Source organism: Oncorhynchus mykiss, chromosome 16, assembly GCF_057628025.1.
Source record: "Oncorhynchus mykiss isolate SJ-2025 chromosome 16, ASM5762802v1, whole genome shotgun sequence".
In the NCBI taxonomy this organism is placed as follows: Eukaryota; Metazoa; Chordata; class Actinopteri; order Salmoniformes; family Salmonidae; genus Oncorhynchus; species Oncorhynchus mykiss.
In genome coordinates this window covers 38,610,638-38,627,432 of record NC_143037.1, presented here as the reverse complement: position 1 = coordinate 38,627,432, position 16,795 = coordinate 38,610,638, and the positions used below count along the sequence as shown (strand labels likewise).

Sequence of the window (16,795 nt, the reverse complement as noted above, 5' to 3'; positions counted from 1 at the left end):
TCAAGGCACATTTAACCATTATGGCTACCACAGCATTCTGCAGTGATACGCCATCCCATCTAGTTTTGGCGTAATGGGACTATCAATTGTTTTTCAAAAGGACAATGACCCAACACACCTCCAGGCTGTGTAAGGGCTATTTTACCAAGACGGAGAGTGATGGAGTGTTGCATCAGATGACATACATCCACAATCCCCCGACCTCAACCAAACTGAGATGGTTTGGAATGAGTTGGACCGTAGAGTGAAGGAAAAGCAGCTAACAAGTGCTCAGCATATGTGGGAACTCCTTCAAGACTGTTGGAAAAGCATTCCAGGTGAAGCTGGTTGAGAGAATGCCAAGAGTGTGCAAAGCTGTCATCAAGGCAAAGGGTAGCTATTTGAAGAATCTCAAATATATTTTGATTTGTTTAACACTTTTTTGATTACTACATGATTCCATATGTGTTATTTCATAGTTTTGATGTACTCACTATTATTCTACAATGTCGAAAATTTTAAAAGTAAAGAAAAACCCTTGAATGAGTAGGTGTTCTAAAACTTTTGACGGGTAGTGTGTGTGTGTGTGTGTGTGTGTGTGTGTGTGTGTGTGTGTGTGTGTGTATACAGTGGGGCAAAAAAGTATTTAGTCAGCCACCAATTGTGAAAGTTCTCCCACTTAAAAAGATGAGAGGCCTGTAATTTTCATCACAGGTACACTTCAACTATGACAGAATAAATGAGAAAAAAAATCCAGAAAATCACATTGTAGGATTTTTAATGAATTTATTTGCAAATTATGGTGGAAAATAAGTATTTGGTCAATAAAAAAAGTTTATCTCAATTCTTTGTTATATACCCTTTGTTGGCAATGACAGAGGTCAAACGTTTTCTGTAAGTCTTCACAAGGTTTTCACACACTGTTGCTGGTATTTTGGCCCATTCCTCCATGCAGATCTCCTCTAGTGCAGTGATGTTTTGGGGCTGTTGCTGGGCAACACGGACTTTCAACTCCCTCCAAAGATTTTCTATGGGGGAGATCTGGAGACTGGCTAGGCCACTCCAGGACCTTGAAATGTTTCTTACGAAGCCACTCCTTCGTTGCCCGGGCGGTGTGTTTGGGATCATTGTCATGCTGAAAGACCCAGCCACGTTTCATCTTCAATGCCCTTGCTGATGGAAGGAGGTTTTCACTCAAAATCTCACGATACATGGCCCCATTCATTCTTTCCTTTACACGGATCAGTCGTCCTGGTCCCTTTGCAGAAAAACAGCCCCAAAGCATGATGTTTCCACCCCAATGCTTCACAGTAGGTATGGTGTTCATTGGATGCAACTCAGCATTCTTTGTCCTCCAAACACAAAGAGTTGAGTTTTTACCACAAAGTTATATTTTGGTTTCATCTGACCATATGACATTTTCCCAATCTTCTTCTGGATCATCCAAATGCTCTCTAGCAAACTTCAGACGGGCCTGGACATGTACTGGCTTAAGCAGGGGGACACGTCTGGCACTGCAGGATTTGAGTCCCTGCCGGCGTAGTGTGTTACTGATGGTAAGCTTTGTTACTTTGGTCCCAGATTTCTGCAGGTCATTCACTAGGTCCCCCTGTGTGGTTCTGAGATTTTTGCTCACCGTTCTTGTGATCATTTTGACCGCACGGGGTGAGATCTTGCGTGGAGCCCCAGATCAAGCGAGATTATCAGTGGTCTTGTATGTCTTCCATTTCCTAATAATTGCTCCCACAGTTGATTTCTTCAAACCAAGCTGCTTACCTATTGCAGATTCAGTCTTCCCAACCTGGTGAAGGTTTTTGTTTCTGGCGTCCTTTGACAGCTCTTTGGTCTTGGCCATAGTGGAGTTTGGAGTGTGACTGTTTGAGGTTGTGGACAGGTGTCTTTTATACTGATAACAAGTTCAAACAGGTGCCATTAATACAGGTAATGAGTGGAGGACAGAGGAGCCTCTTAAAGAAGTTACAGGTCTGTGAGAGCCAGAAATTTTGCTTTTTTGTAGGTGACCAAATACTTATTTTCCACCATAATTTGCAAATAAATTCATTAAAAATCCTACAATGTGATTTTCTGGATTTTTTTTTCTGATTTTGTCTGTCATAGTTGAAGTGTACCTATGATGAAAATGACAGGCCTCTCTCACCTTTTTAAGTGGGAGAACTTGCACAATTGGTGGCTGACTAAATACTTTTTTGCCCCACTGTATATATATATATATATATATATATATATATATATCTTGTTGTGATGTGTGTTTTGTCCTATATATAGCACCCTTACCTGCCGATCGATAAATTATGTCTCCATAATCTAGCATGGGTAGGATGATCATCTGAATCAGGGTTAATTTGGCAGCTGGGGTGAAAGAGGAGTGAATACCATAGAGGAAACAAAGTCTAGATTTAACTTTAGTCTGCAGCTTTGATGTCTGCTGAGAGAAGGACAGTGTTCCATCTGGCCATACAGTGTACCGTCTAGTGCCCTAGCTGTCTCACAAAGAGACTACAAGCAAGGGCAGCTTGCAACAGTGTAAGCCTATATGATAACTTCCATCTCCCTTACACTATAAATGTAGCTAAGGATGCAAAATATATTTACAAAGCACATGGATGGTGCAAGGTCACCTCGAAAAGCAATATTGAATAACCAATGCATAAATTGTTTGGAGAGACTTTGTATTTTCATTTAGCCTAATAAATTGTGTAGCTTAATGTAATCTAGAAGTAATGGACAAAGTATAGGACATATAATTTCCTATACTTTGGCACAGTACATTGTAGCATATAGGCTGCAATTGACTGTTAAGAAGCCTTCATAAGCCTGTTCAGAAGATTTGACAAGCCAACACAGTGCCACCAGCATTTAACAATCCAAAACCAGGTGTATTATGTCACATATTGACTGTCAGAGTTAATGCCTAACCTTAAGAATTTGGAATGAATGCCTGCACTTAACCCTAACCTTAAAAATTGGGGGTTAATGCCTAAACTTAACCTTAAACACTTGAAATTTGACGTTTTGAACTTCAAATTCTGGTGCAAAACTGTTAGAGATGATATTGTAAACCACTGTCCCTACCCCCACTCACCATCATGCAGATGGAATATAGGCTACTGACGCCAAATATGTTTGAAAAAACACGCAGACAGGTGACGGGAGCACAAATCAAGAACATGGGTAAGCAATGGGACACAGTACAAGTGCAGCGCAATGGCAGAGACGTGGGGGATGGGCGTGCAACAGACTCCCCATCTGTTGCGCATCCATGGCGCGTGCTGAGCGCGTGAGTTTAACAGCGGCTCATAGCTGCACAGAGCAAATGAGAGCACTCTATTGACAAAGACTTACATAAAATACAAAATGTATAAATACAACTTCTGCATTTTGGTTCATATAGTGATACATGAAAAGTCCATCTGAGTAGGCTAACACAACGGTGTGTATTTGGAAATAAATTTCCTGTCATGCATTGAAATATCAACAGAATGTAGGCTATTTGACATAAATAATTCATACAATCTACATTTAATTATTGTATAAACATCAATGGTTCCCCTGCATTGCCCCCCCCCCCCCCCCCCCCACATACACACACATTTAAGAAGGGTCTTAGCCACAGGTGAATGTTCTTGTTCAGATAGACTGCATTGAAAACATGTTGATTAGGACAAGGACAAGCAAATGTTAATCCATACATAGCGTGGCTTGGGGATCGGTTTTGTCAACATTTTGGAATCGCTTACTATTTTAGAACGTTTGTCTGGCTACATAAGATTCAGAGTCCTAACTCTGAATCAAGACTGAAGAAAACAAACCTAGACCATAATCTACATTTGAATAGAAGCATGATTATAAGTACTATTAATACAACTTGTTTGGTTGTAAGACTTCCCCCCAAGTGCATTATGTTCCAGTAGCCCACTGTGAAAATAAAGCTATTTACAATGTGTCAAACAAGATGTAGGCTATCTAATAAATACAACCGAATAAACCTTAATGCTGTTTATTAAACATGATGTTATCATACTTTACAGTTTTAGCTTTAAAATGTAATTTCAGGATAGTTTAGGATCCCACGTCTTATATAAGCATTTAGGTTATATGCAAGGATAGAGACGGTGCACATGAATGAATGAAACTTTAAATATTTTTAAAGTTATAGCTACCACAAAATGCAATACCACCAGTGAGACATGCCAGTTGTGGAAGCCAAATGTCAACCCTATATCCCAACAGGCCAGATGGTCAAGTCGAGTGCATGTGTTGCTGTCCCAAAGGCATAGTCACCTGCGTCAAGACTCCAAGACAATGGATGGAGGTCCCCCCTCGACGCGCGAAACTCGCATAAATACAGCGCTCTCCCTCCGCTCAGCACACAGCAGCTCACCACCTCGCAAAGAGCACATCGCCTCTCTCCTAAAAGCACAACTTCTAGCTAAAGACATGACTCCAAGAATCACTCCTGAGACTACCCAGCTTGTCCCCTCAAGGTCCACGGTGGCCCAGAGGAAAGAAGCGAACGAACTGAGAAAGGTAAGAGAAACTAAGAGTCAAATGTGTTTATCATTCAACTCGCTATACTGTAGCTTTCGTTCAATGCTATATACCCTTTTCGAGTTACTAATGGCTTTTTATCGCTTCTTCCAGACACTAAAGCCTTTGTTGGAAAAGAAAAGGCGCGCACGCATCAACGACAGCCTCGGTCAATTGAAGACTCTAATCCTCCCTCTGGTCGGCAAAGACAACGCTCCATACTCGAAGCTTGAGAAAGCCAATATTCTGGAGATGACCGTCCGATTCCTCCGAGATCTCCCTTCATCTTCAGTCAAAAGTCAGTATTATTTCAGAAAGCTAATTCTATCATGTTGTGTATGTGTACCGTGTTGTATTAATATGTTGCACATTTGTCATTGGATCATTAAACTAAACTTTCGCCTATTTTTTCCCCCAGGTTCATCAGACAGCTACAAAGAAGGGTACAAAGCCTGCCTGCAGCGCGTCACCGCTCTGATCCCCAAAACGAACCTGGACAAAGACTCGTGTCAGCGGGTGAACGACTTCATCCAGCAGGCCATGTCTGCGTCCGTCGACCCAGCTTGTCAGAACTGTTGCGCCCAGAGCTCCAGGGCTTTCCCCCAGATTCAGCAGAGACTACTGAGCCTCAAAGCCAACGTTGGCTCCAGAATCGAGAACCACTCGAACTCGCTTCCCAACCGGCCCCAGCCAGTGCCACAAACTATCAATGCTAACATGTGGAGACCCTGGTAGATTAGACAGACGCTCCCTTAGCGAGCATTGTTTTGTGATATATATATATAAACGCTGTTAGATGTAGATATTAACTGGAAGAGATGAGGGAGTTATTTCACGTTTGACTAGTAATGCATTTATTTATTCACAGACAAATCAGATGAGCACAGACTTTATGAGCAGACAAATTCTATGATCTTTGTTAGGCTAAATGCAATCCTCTTTGGGATTTCCAAGATTTGGGTTGTAGACAACACAATTGTAAAACCCCAAGGGTTATTTTGTTTGAGGTTTGCGCTATTGACTTAAGTACTTTTGGTCTGTGCAAAGGAGTAGACTGTAAACACTGTGTGTTATAGTAACGTATTATTTATTTGATGAGAACACAATTTAGTTTATGTGTCTTATGACACAAACGATTTTGTCATTGATCATACACTTTCAATAAAAGATCATTATAAAAAAGAAATAAACTGTTTTGTTGTATTTTCTCAGTATTGGTAACGTTATTCCAACAACATGAAACATTGGATTGAACATGTGTTTATTTGCTGAAATGGCGCTATAGGAATAATGCTAGAACTGTTTGGTTGTTTGCACAGCAGTTGATCCCCATTCGTCCCATTGTGGGGTGTTGCGCTGCTCATAACTTCTGATCGTGAATTTGCTCGGAAAGAGGCCATTTGCTTGTTTGGTTTGGGGGTAAAGTATATAGAGAGGCATTTCAAACAAAACTAATTAAATAAAACATTTGGGTGAACCCATATGAAGAAGTGTAATGCTAAGATAAAGTGCTTCAACATTCACCAGTATGAGTCCCATAATAGCACCATGATGGATTGTAATCTAAATAACCAATATTTATATGCACCATCAACATGATATTTTCCAGAAAATGTTTCTGTATAAAGACATGCTACATTTAGGAGATTATTTTGCCTTCTGGTTGATGTAAAGCCAATGGATGGATTGTTCGGTCTTTGGCCACATTCGTTTATGAGACCAGATTGCTCTTCTTTGTATTTCAACTTTCTCTTTAGGGGTCAGTATAGATTCCAAAAATTGTATTAACAAAATGTGTATTTGTTATTCAAGTTAAAGTCACAACAGCCTGAGCCTGCCAGTTGTCTATCCTGAGCTGAGAGATGGGGCTAGAGAAATGTCACCAAATGTAACCAAATTCAGTCAAGGAGCAATAGGTGCATGGAGTGGCAGGAGTCTATGAGATCTAGATGATAGTTCTAAACAACATATATATATATATATATATATATATATATATATATATATAATATATCATATATATATATATATATATAGTCTGGCACATTATATACAGCACATTAGAGGCTGCTGCTTAGCACTTTAGAGTCAGCTGCCCTATATACATAGACTTGAAACCACTGGCCACTTTAATAATGGAACACTAGTCACTTTAATAATATTTACATATTTTCCATTACTCACCTCATATGTATATACAGTATTCTATACTATTCTACTATATCTTAGTCTATGCTGCTATGTCATTGCTTGCTCAAATATTAAAACAATTCTTAATTCCATTCCTTTACTTTAGATGTGTGTGTATTGTTGTGAAATTGTTAGATATTACTGTACTCTTAGAGCTTGGAATACAAGCATTTTGTTACACCCGCAATAACATCTGCTAAACATGTCTATGTGACAAATAAAATATGATTTGAGTAAAATTACAACAAAACATATTGGCTTCACAACAGATAGTACCCCTGTGAACATATTTCCTTGGCATTTTCATGCATTGTGTCAGTTTCATACTAAGTACATGAGACCCCATTGCGCCAAAATATGTAGCCTACATCCTGTGATGCCATACAGCTATCTTCCCTATGTGGCAGATGGTCTTAAAGGGGTACTTCTGGATTTTGGCAATGAGGCCCTTTATCTACTTCCCCAGAGTCAGATGAACTTGTGGATACCATTTTATTTGTGTCCATTTTATTTATTTTATTTGTGAGAGTTTACCCTCTCGCTCTCTCTCCCTTTAGTGCAGTACTGAAAAGCTTCAAAACAGGTCACTTGACATTGCTGGATGCAGGCCTCGATCTGCTCTGTTGCCAGTGAATTCATAGTTCAGAAATCCCCAAAGTAGATGGAACATAGGCTACTGCTGGTGCAAAAGTTGATAGGCGTATCACAGGTAAACGTAGTTACGCAAACTGGAACAAGAGATGGCAACAAGAGCGAGCTGGTGTTCTGTCCCTGGCTACACTTTATACAGGAAATGAAGGGAAAAAGGCACGAAACAAGATGGCGCCGGAGGGTAGAGCTGCCATCTTTCCTGGCTCTTAACCAACCATGCTATTTGGTTTGTTTTTTCGTGTTGTTCGTAACTTGTTTTGTACATAATGTTGCTGCTATCATCTCTCGTGACCGAAAAGAGCTTCTGGACATCAGAACTGGGATTACTCACCTCAAATTGGACGAGGAGTTCTTCTTCAACGAGAGGGATATACTACAGATACCCGATTTTAAACTGTAATATCTTATGCTTCACCGAGTCACAGCTGAACGACGACATTAATAACATACAGCTGGCGGGTTATACAAGCTATAGGCAGGATAGAACAGCAGCCTCTGGTAAGACGCGGGGCGGGGGCATTTGCAGATTTGTAAACAATAGCTGGTGCACGATATCTAAGGAAGTCTCATGGTTTTGATCGCCTGAGGTAGAGTATCTCATGATAAGCAGTAGACCACACTATCTACAGTTGAAGTCAGAAGTTTACATACACCTTAACGAAATACATTTAAACTCAGTTTTTCACAATTCCTGACATTTAATCCTCGTAAAAATTCCCTGTCTTAGGTCAGTTAGGATCACCACTTTATTTTAAGAATGTGAAATGTCAGAATAATAATAGAGAGAATGATTTATTTAAGCTTTTATTTCTTTCATCACATTCCCAGTGGGTCAGAGGTTTACATACACTCAATTAGTCTTTGGTAGCATTGCTTAACTTGGGTCAAACGTTTCAGGTAGCCTTCCACAAGCTTCCCACAATAAGTTGGGTGATTTTTGGCCCATTCCTTCAGACAGAGCTGGTGTAACTGTGTCAGGTTTGTAGGCCTCCTTGCTTGCACACGCTTTTTCAGTTCTGCCCACAAATGTTCTATAGGAAGGAGGTCAGGGCTTTGTGATGGCCACTCAAATACCTTGACTTTGTTGTCCTGAAGTCTTTTGCCACAACTTTGGAAGTATGCTTGGGGTCATTGTCCATTTTGAAGACCCATTAGCAATTAAGCTTTAACTGACTGATGTCTTGAGATGTTGCTTCAATATATCCACGTAATTTTCCTCCCTCGTGATGCCATCTATTCAGTGAAGTGCACCAGTCCCTCCTGCAGCAAAGCACCCCCACAACATGATGATGCCACCCCCGTGCTTCATGGTTGGGATGGTGTTCTTTGGCTTGCAAGCCTCCCCCTTTTTCCTCCAAACATAACGATGGTCATTATGGCTAAACAGTTCTATTTTTGTGTCTTCAAACCAGAGGACATTTCTCCAAAAAGTACAATCTGACTTTTTTTTATGGCGGTTTTGGAGCAGTGGCTTCTTCCTTGCTGAGCGGCCTTTCAGGTTATGTCCATATAGGACTCGTTTTGCTGTCGATATAGATACGTTTGTACCTGTTTCCTCCAGCATCTTCACAAGGTCCTTTGCTGTTTGTTCTGGGATTGATTTGCACTTTTCGCATTAAAGTACGTTCATCTCTTGGAGACAGAACGCGTCTCCTTCCTGAGGGGTATGACGGCTGCGTGGTCCCGTGGTGTTTATACTTGCATACTATTGTTTGTACAGATGAATGTGGTACCTTCAGGCGTTTGGAAATTGCTCTCAAGGATGAACCGGACTTGTGGAAGTCTACAATTTGTTTTCCGAGGTCTTAGCTGATTTCTTTTGATTTTCCCATGGTGTCAAGCAAAGAGGCACTGAGTTTGAAGGTAGTCCTTGAAATACATCCACAGGTACACCTCCAATTGACTCAAATGATGTCAATTAGCCTAACAGAAGCTTCTAAAGCCATGACATAATTTTCTGGAATTTTCCCAGCTGTTTAAAGGCACAGTCAACTATGGTATGTAAACTTCTGACCCACTGGAAGTGGAATACAGTGAATTATAAGTGAAATAATCTGTCTGTAAACAATTGTTGGATAAATGACTTGTGTCATGCACAAAATAGATATCCTAACCGACTTGCCAAAATTATAGTTTGTTTAACAAGAAATTTGTGGAGTGGTTGAAAAATGTACATGTAAACTTCCGACTTCAACTGTAAGTATCTAAGTAAATGTAGTTGCTAAAATACACTTAAGTATCAAAGTAAATGTAGTTGCTAAAATATTCTTAAGTATCAAAAGTAAAAGTATGAATAATTAAAAATGCCTTATATTAAGCAAACCAGACGGCACAATATTCTTGTTTTTTAATTTACGGATAGCCAGCACTCAGACATCATTTACAAACAAAGCATTTGTGTTTAATGAGTCCGCCTGATCAGAGGCAGTAGGAATGACCAGGGATGTTCTCTTGATAAGTGTGCGAATTGGACCATTTCGGTCCTGCTAAGCATTCAAAATGTAACCAGTACCTTTGGGTGTCAGTGAAAATGTATGGAGTAAGAAGTACATAATTTCCTTTAGGAATGTAGTGAAGTAAAGTCAAAAATAGAAATAGTAAAGTATAGATACCCCAAACAACTTACGCAGTACTTTACACCACTGATTTAAATGAGCTCCCAATGCATGTCTATGGCAATAAAATGGCCATATACTTCCATGGTGAAAATGTTGGCATGCATCTCCTCTTACACTATTTAACCTATCAACACCAAACCAACGTTGAGATGTTCAGACTGACCCAACTTAAATTCATTGCTTTCAGAATTGTTATATAATTTACACTTTTCGAACTACAGTCTATAACCATGTTAAATGTTCATAAACGCTCCATAGAATCGAACAGGAAGTATTTGGATGTGCCACTGCTCTTACACCGTTTAAGCTATCAATACAAAAGCAGCTTTGAGATGTTCAGACTGACCCGAATTAGATTGCTTGCAATTTTTTTTATAGTATTTATACTTTTACAACTATAACCATTTACAAATGTGCATACATTAATATGGGTTTGAATGAGAACCATGGGAATACAGAGGTAGCTATTCAAAATGGTCCTGCTCCTTGGCAAATTAAGCTATAAAAAGCATTTTGGGTATCCTAACTTCCAATTCTTTAAAACCTTTATGAACTAGAGTTATATAAATGTGCACACATTTGCATAAAATAACTCACAGAGTGTAACTATTGAACAAGTAACCAACTTTCACATGTTCAGGCTATCCTAACTTCAAATTCATAAAAAGCCTTTATCAACCATGACTATTTTGGCTTAAAATAACTAACCAACAGTAACTCTTGAACCGTTTATGCTAGAGACACCAAACCAACTTCCAGATGTTTAGGCAATTCCATCCATGCTATCAAATCAATCAATATCTTTCCATCTACCTAATGTTTCTACTATAACCAGTCACTACCATTACTACTGCAGTCATTACTACTACTATTATCATTTATTTCACAACCATAAATACTTTAAAACAAGCAAGCAAACACACCACATTTACTTCAAGAAATGTACTTTCGTACATTCCCCAACCATCCATCCCTCAACCACTCATTTATCTTAACTGCTTCAACTTCCATCTTCAATTACAATTGAAACCTCTTCCACTTCCATAAAAATACTGGGAGTTCTTAAGTGTTCGCATCAAAGTCTAGCTGGTAACCCCTGGATAAATAAACCCATCAAAATACATGTAGAATATTCATCTGTTTTCACATACACTTAATCACAATATATCTGCTGCAACTATATGAAGTGAGTTCTGGCCCCTTTTCCCAGCTGTGTTCCATCCCTAAAACGTCAGATTCTGCACCTGTCACCAGCTCATATCACTATGGTCTGATAAGCTCGACAAAAACGCTTTAGATATACTTTACCGATGTTTTATATCTTACTGTATTTTATGACATGAAATGTTTTGGATGGATCCCAACAAATGTTATAAGGCGCACATTGTACAAAAGAGTTTCCAAACTAATTTGATGTACAATAACCGTTATGTGAGTTATATACACACACACAACTATTGTATTCAACCAAATGACAATACTACTTTACCATCTAATTGGTTTGGTTGAGATACAATAGATCTACTATTGGGTATATGCTACATTGGATCTCACACAAGTAAACCAGACATGACCGACCTGAGAGGTTGTTTTTTCCCCATTCCCATTTGTCTGGCTAAAGAGACGCTGGTCATGCCATGACAAAAGAAGTGTAGAGCCCAACTCAAGCTACGCAGCTCTTCGTCATGGACAGTCGTGGTGCGGCTGACATCCTCCCCCATCCCAAAAGCTGCATTTTTTTCATTCTCACGTATCAGAACATTCTTAGACAATAGGTCACTGTCCATTCAGCTTGCACAGATGGGTTACCCACGCCGAATTTGCTGGGAAGACAAAGGGGACCCTAACCGTAAGCTCTATATGGAAAAGTTCTGGATTCATACAGCCGAAATGTTAATTGAAGGCCCCGCGGGGGTGATAGGGGCGCATGCAGCAAATGCGCGTATCAATTTCAGGGCTTAGTATTGTTCCAAGCCAAGCGTCCGCTTAACTGCATCGTTAGAAGGTTCTGTCCCCACAGAATTAGAACGATGATTATCTTGGAAGTATTTCGATTATTTATCTTATTGAAAATGTTTTGAAACATGCAGACATCACAGGTTAAGTACACATAGTAATTAAAAATGATTTGTGATAGCAAATATCCAGTTTCGAACAATCTGTAAGTTACTTGAAAATATACAAGGCTTATAATGAAAGGCAATGTTATTTGTTTGATTCTGTGTCTCATAAACTACATCGATGCAACCGGTCTCTGAACTAGGGCATCGACCATCATCAATTCGTTACACTTAAACAGGCCTTTACGCACAAACATTGAAAAACACACTTGCAAAAATATAGCTTGGACGCTATAAAGTATGTAAAAGTCAAGCCAACCGGACTATGGCAATATGGAGAGAGCATCTATAGAAAGGGGGGTGTGGGGCGAAATCTATTTTGGCATCCTAGTTTTTAATCATGGATACCATGGAGACCATCACCCAATCGCATGCAGATTTGTAGGCTACCGACGCCAAAATTGTTAGCGAAACATGCTTCATAAAACTTAATGCAGAAATAGTTTAGAACAAGTAGGGTGGGGGCTTCTTCCCTTATAGTAGGGTGACACGGGCTGGTGGTAGGGGGATGGTAGTGGGGAGGAGGGGGACATGGGAGAGGTGGGTTGGGTTGGGGGGTGGGTTTGGGGTCGGTAACATACGCCCATCTGGTCTCCATGGCGCGTGCTGCACGCGTGATTCCCATGAGAACCGTCGAGTTTGATAGGTCGTCAACACTGGAGTAGTGATTGTTGTTAGAAACTGGTAGCCTATGGAAGACATGCTAAAGGCATTTATGAATAGAATAAACGGTAAATGGTTTGTAGGCTATGCCACATGGAATGTATACATCATGACTCGAATCAACAATGGTTTGTCTACTAAATGTGTCTCAGGATATAGGCCGAATGCTAAACTGTTTTACATTTGCTTTGTTCATGTAGGAACTTAAACGAATTTCAGTTCATACCCATCATCTGTCGTGCAACCCCCCAAAGTCACGCCCCTCCCCAGGCAGCACAAGTAGGCTACAGGTAAAGACAGCGTCCGTTAGAAATGTAAGAGGCCTAGACATCACACACTAAGAAAATTGTTGATCACAATTTACAAGCAGATGTTATTTGAAGTTAGCTTGGCTTGGGTATCTGTCGGTGTAGATGTAAATAATGCGTAAAGCCCAGTGCCCCCTCCATCGTCTATCCATCCATAGCCCCTCCACCAATGTTAGACTACGATACAGAATGGATATCAAACAACATCTGTGCAAAACATGTTTAATGCTATCAAACAAACAAAACAAAACGTGAGAGGCTGAACTGTATATTTGAAAAACGTGCATTGAATTGAACCATATCCATCTACAATAACCTGCATCTATTTATCGAATTGAACGTGAAATTGCATACACGTTTAATATTTATTCAAATAACATGTAGGCCTAATGTGTGGTTGATATGTTTGTAAATCACTAACCATGAAAGGTGTTACAATGCAATATGCTTTCCATGGAACATTGGTTATGCGTAATTACGCATGGATATCGAATCATTTAACTTATTTAAAAACGTAAATAATAAGCTGTACATAAAAAACTATGCAATTCAGAATAATCAGACAATAATGATAAATATTTTAAGTTAAAGACTGCTTGTATACAATAGCATTTGATGTTCAAATCACTTTGACCAAAAAGCAACGCTTATTTACGCAGACGTTTTGCAAGCTTTGTATCATCAAATTTAGCTTGCACAAACCATAGTTGTTATGCTTGGATTAAATGGGGAGGCAGATGGTTATTATTGTACACTTGGTGCTCGTGTTGTTTCAAATGCAAAGGTCCTCAGTCAAAATTACTTGACAGTAGCTTGGGGGCGTACCCGTGACGCACAGAACCGACGCTCGAGACCTCCATATAAACTGCGGCCCGAGGTCGTTGGAAACATATCCTCTCCAATCTCAAAGATTCCCACTTGAAAATTGTCCTCCTCCACATACGAGAATGAAAATGATTCCAAATATAACCTCCGAATTTATCCAATCCTTTGCTCCAAAGCCAACTGTGGCCAGGAGAAAAGAGGCGATTGAATTGAGAAAGGTAAGGGTCTAAATAGATACAATATAATAGAAAATACTTTGTGTTTCTAAATTCTCGTGATAAATGGTTTTGCAATGGATTCTAAAGTGTGTGTTACCCTTTTTCAGACAATGAAACCCTTGTTGGAAAAGAGAAGGCGCGCTCGTATCAATGACAGCATCAACCATCTGAAGACTCTGATCCTTCCACTCACAGGAAAAGATGTAAGTTCCAAATAACCAACAAATAGGCTGTGCTTTATACATGTCTAGAATACACAGCTGTAAACATGTCATCATCGAAGTTATGCGTATAGATAGATAGTGGTCTAACCATCACCCTGTTCTCTTTTTGTGCAGAATTCTCGGTACTCGAAGCTTGAGAAAGCTGACATCCTTGAGATGACCGTAAGATTCCTCAGTGATATTCCTGCTGCTCAGAAAAAAAGTACATCAGACAGCTACAAAGAAGGGTACAAAGCCTGCCTGCAGCGCGTCACCGCTCTGATCCCCAAAACGAACCTGGACAAAGACTCGTGTCAGCGGTTGAACGACTTCATCCAGCAGTCCATGTCTGCGTCCGTCGACCCAGCTTGTCAGAACTGTTGCGCCCAGAGCTCCAGGGCTTTCCCCCAGATTCAGCAGAGACTCCTGAGCCTCAAAGCCAACGTTGGCTCCAGAATCGAGAACCACTCGAACTCGCTTCCCAACCGGCCCCAGCCAGTGCCACAAGCTGTCAATGCTAACGTGTGGAGACCCTGGTTGATTCAAGAAGCCATAACGCCAATGTAAATTGTATGATATGTACATGTCGGGGAGACGTCTCTTGTACATATGTATTTATCAATACTAGGCTATAGAGATGCATGCATTGTCATATTGTCTTGATGAAAAGCTATACTTCATCGTTAAATCATGTTAGTTAAGTATTATATACTGAAGTAATTACACACGTCTTCTGTCTTGTAAATGGACAAGTTTGAAGAAATTCTTATTATTTAAGATCTGCATGGATTTTATTTGCTATATTTAGTCCTCTTTGGGGGTTAAATGATAAAAGGGCCACAGAAAACGCCTTTGTAAACCCAAAGGGTTATTAAATGTATGTCATTTGCGCTTTAGACTTCAGTATTCTGGGTCTGTGCAGATAAACGATATGTAAGCACGTTGTGTTATGTTTCTTAAAAACGTAAAATGTCTCTTTTAGGGATGTATTTGTATTACCATTACGAATTGTACATATATTTAACTCCAATAAAAACTACGATACCGTGGTATATTCCTCTTCATTTCAATTTTCCTTAGTTGTCTTTGTTGGTATGACTAGGATATATGTAGCCATAACGTAGGCCTAGACTGAGACAAAACACTATTTCATTTTAGTTGGTAAGAAAACGTATCATTACGCACAGAAGTGCGTGTAATCAAGACGCACCCACCAACTGTTACCCAAACGTTTAAAATGATGGCCTTAAATGGTTAGAAAAATAGTAAACATGCCATTTTAAGGAACAAGGTTTTAGTCAAATAGAAAGCAGTTTGGCAGTTGAGCAAGTGTAACACATGGGGAGCTGTGAAACTTACACCTCTGCCTGAAGTGTCCCCACTTGCGCCAGCGGATAGCTTTTCTCGAGGCGCCGACTGGTAAGACGCTTCAGGAGAGTAGTCACGTGTGCGAGCGAGGCAGAGTTTCGCGCCAGATATTGGCCGAATAGTATGAAGAACAGGGAGGAAGTGGTACTCGCTAAGCAAACAGCCTGAAGTCCTTTACAACAACAAGCACAGTGTCATTTTGATAGGCGCTTGGACTGACAGGTGTTGTGCAGGCGACAAAATCCATTGCGAGCTATGAGGGGTGATCATCGAAGCAAAGCGAGCTATCCTCTCCCTGTGCGTGTGGTGACCTATCATTCACGTGTGGATAAACCTGTGTACTTTGCGTCTGGATAAGCAGTCTGACGAACAACCACCTTACACATTGAAATAGCATGACAGCTTCTATAAAAATAGAAGCTGTCATACTGACAGTGATATGTTAACAAAGATTGATAACTTACAAACATAAACAATTCAACTGTTCCAGCTTGGTCTCTAAGGTTGACGTCAGGTCCTTCCAAATGGGCTGTTAAATAGATTTTCATAGAAGTACTGTGGTGTGGTTACACACACACACACACACACACACACACACACACACACACACACACACACACACACACACACACACACACACACACTTTATTGCACTGTTCACCATCATCCTCTGTGTCTGGCAATACATTTCCCAGTGTGTGTGTGTGTGTGTGTGTGTGTGTGTGTGTGTGTGTGTGTGTGTGTGTGTGTGTGTTATAGTGAGGTTTCCTTACCTCTCAAACCACCTATCAGTGGTAACAGACTGGAAAAGGAGGACCTTCCAAAAAAATTTTGTTTTATGTTCTTTATGTAATGACAGATGCACGATAATAAGCAAAACCACTGACATGGGGATTTTAAAGATGGTCTTAAAATAAAAATTGCTGCACATACCTCTGACTGAAAAGACAGTGTGATAAGAGAGAAGCAGAGTCTTACTCCAGAGCACTTGGAAATGTTTTGTTAAATGCATTGGAAAATGTGGGCTATCACCCATGTTTACATGCATTAATGAGGTAATGAGGACACCATGCCATCTAGTGGTAGATTTGCGCTATTTCAGAA

General features: G+C 40.1%; 2 protein-coding genes across 2 annotated transcripts; both read left to right on the top strand.

The window, feature by feature from the left end:
* The first annotated feature begins 4,372 nt into the window (after positions 1 to 4,372).
* Positions 4,373 to 5,717, top strand: LOC110492898 (transcription factor HES-2-like). Its single transcript, XM_021567364.3, has 3 exons — positions 4,373 to 4,527; positions 4,642 to 4,825; positions 4,946 to 5,717. Exons 1-3 carry the CDS (start codon positions 4,438 to 4,440, stop codon positions 5,260 to 5,262), a joined length of 591 nt encoding a protein of 196 aa, XP_021423039.3. The 5' UTR covers positions 4,373 to 4,437; the 3' UTR covers positions 5,263 to 5,717.
* An 8,255-nt stretch (positions 5,718 to 13,972) lies between these two features.
* Positions 13,973 to 15,372, top strand: LOC110492897 (transcription factor HES-2-like). Its single transcript, XM_021567363.3, has 3 exons — positions 13,973 to 14,120; positions 14,228 to 14,323; positions 14,459 to 15,372. Exons 1-3 carry the CDS (start codon positions 14,025 to 14,027, stop codon positions 14,888 to 14,890), a joined length of 624 nt encoding a protein of 207 aa, XP_021423038.3. The 5' UTR covers positions 13,973 to 14,024; the 3' UTR covers positions 14,891 to 15,372.
* The last annotated feature ends 1,423 nt before the right edge of the window (positions 15,373 to 16,795 follow it).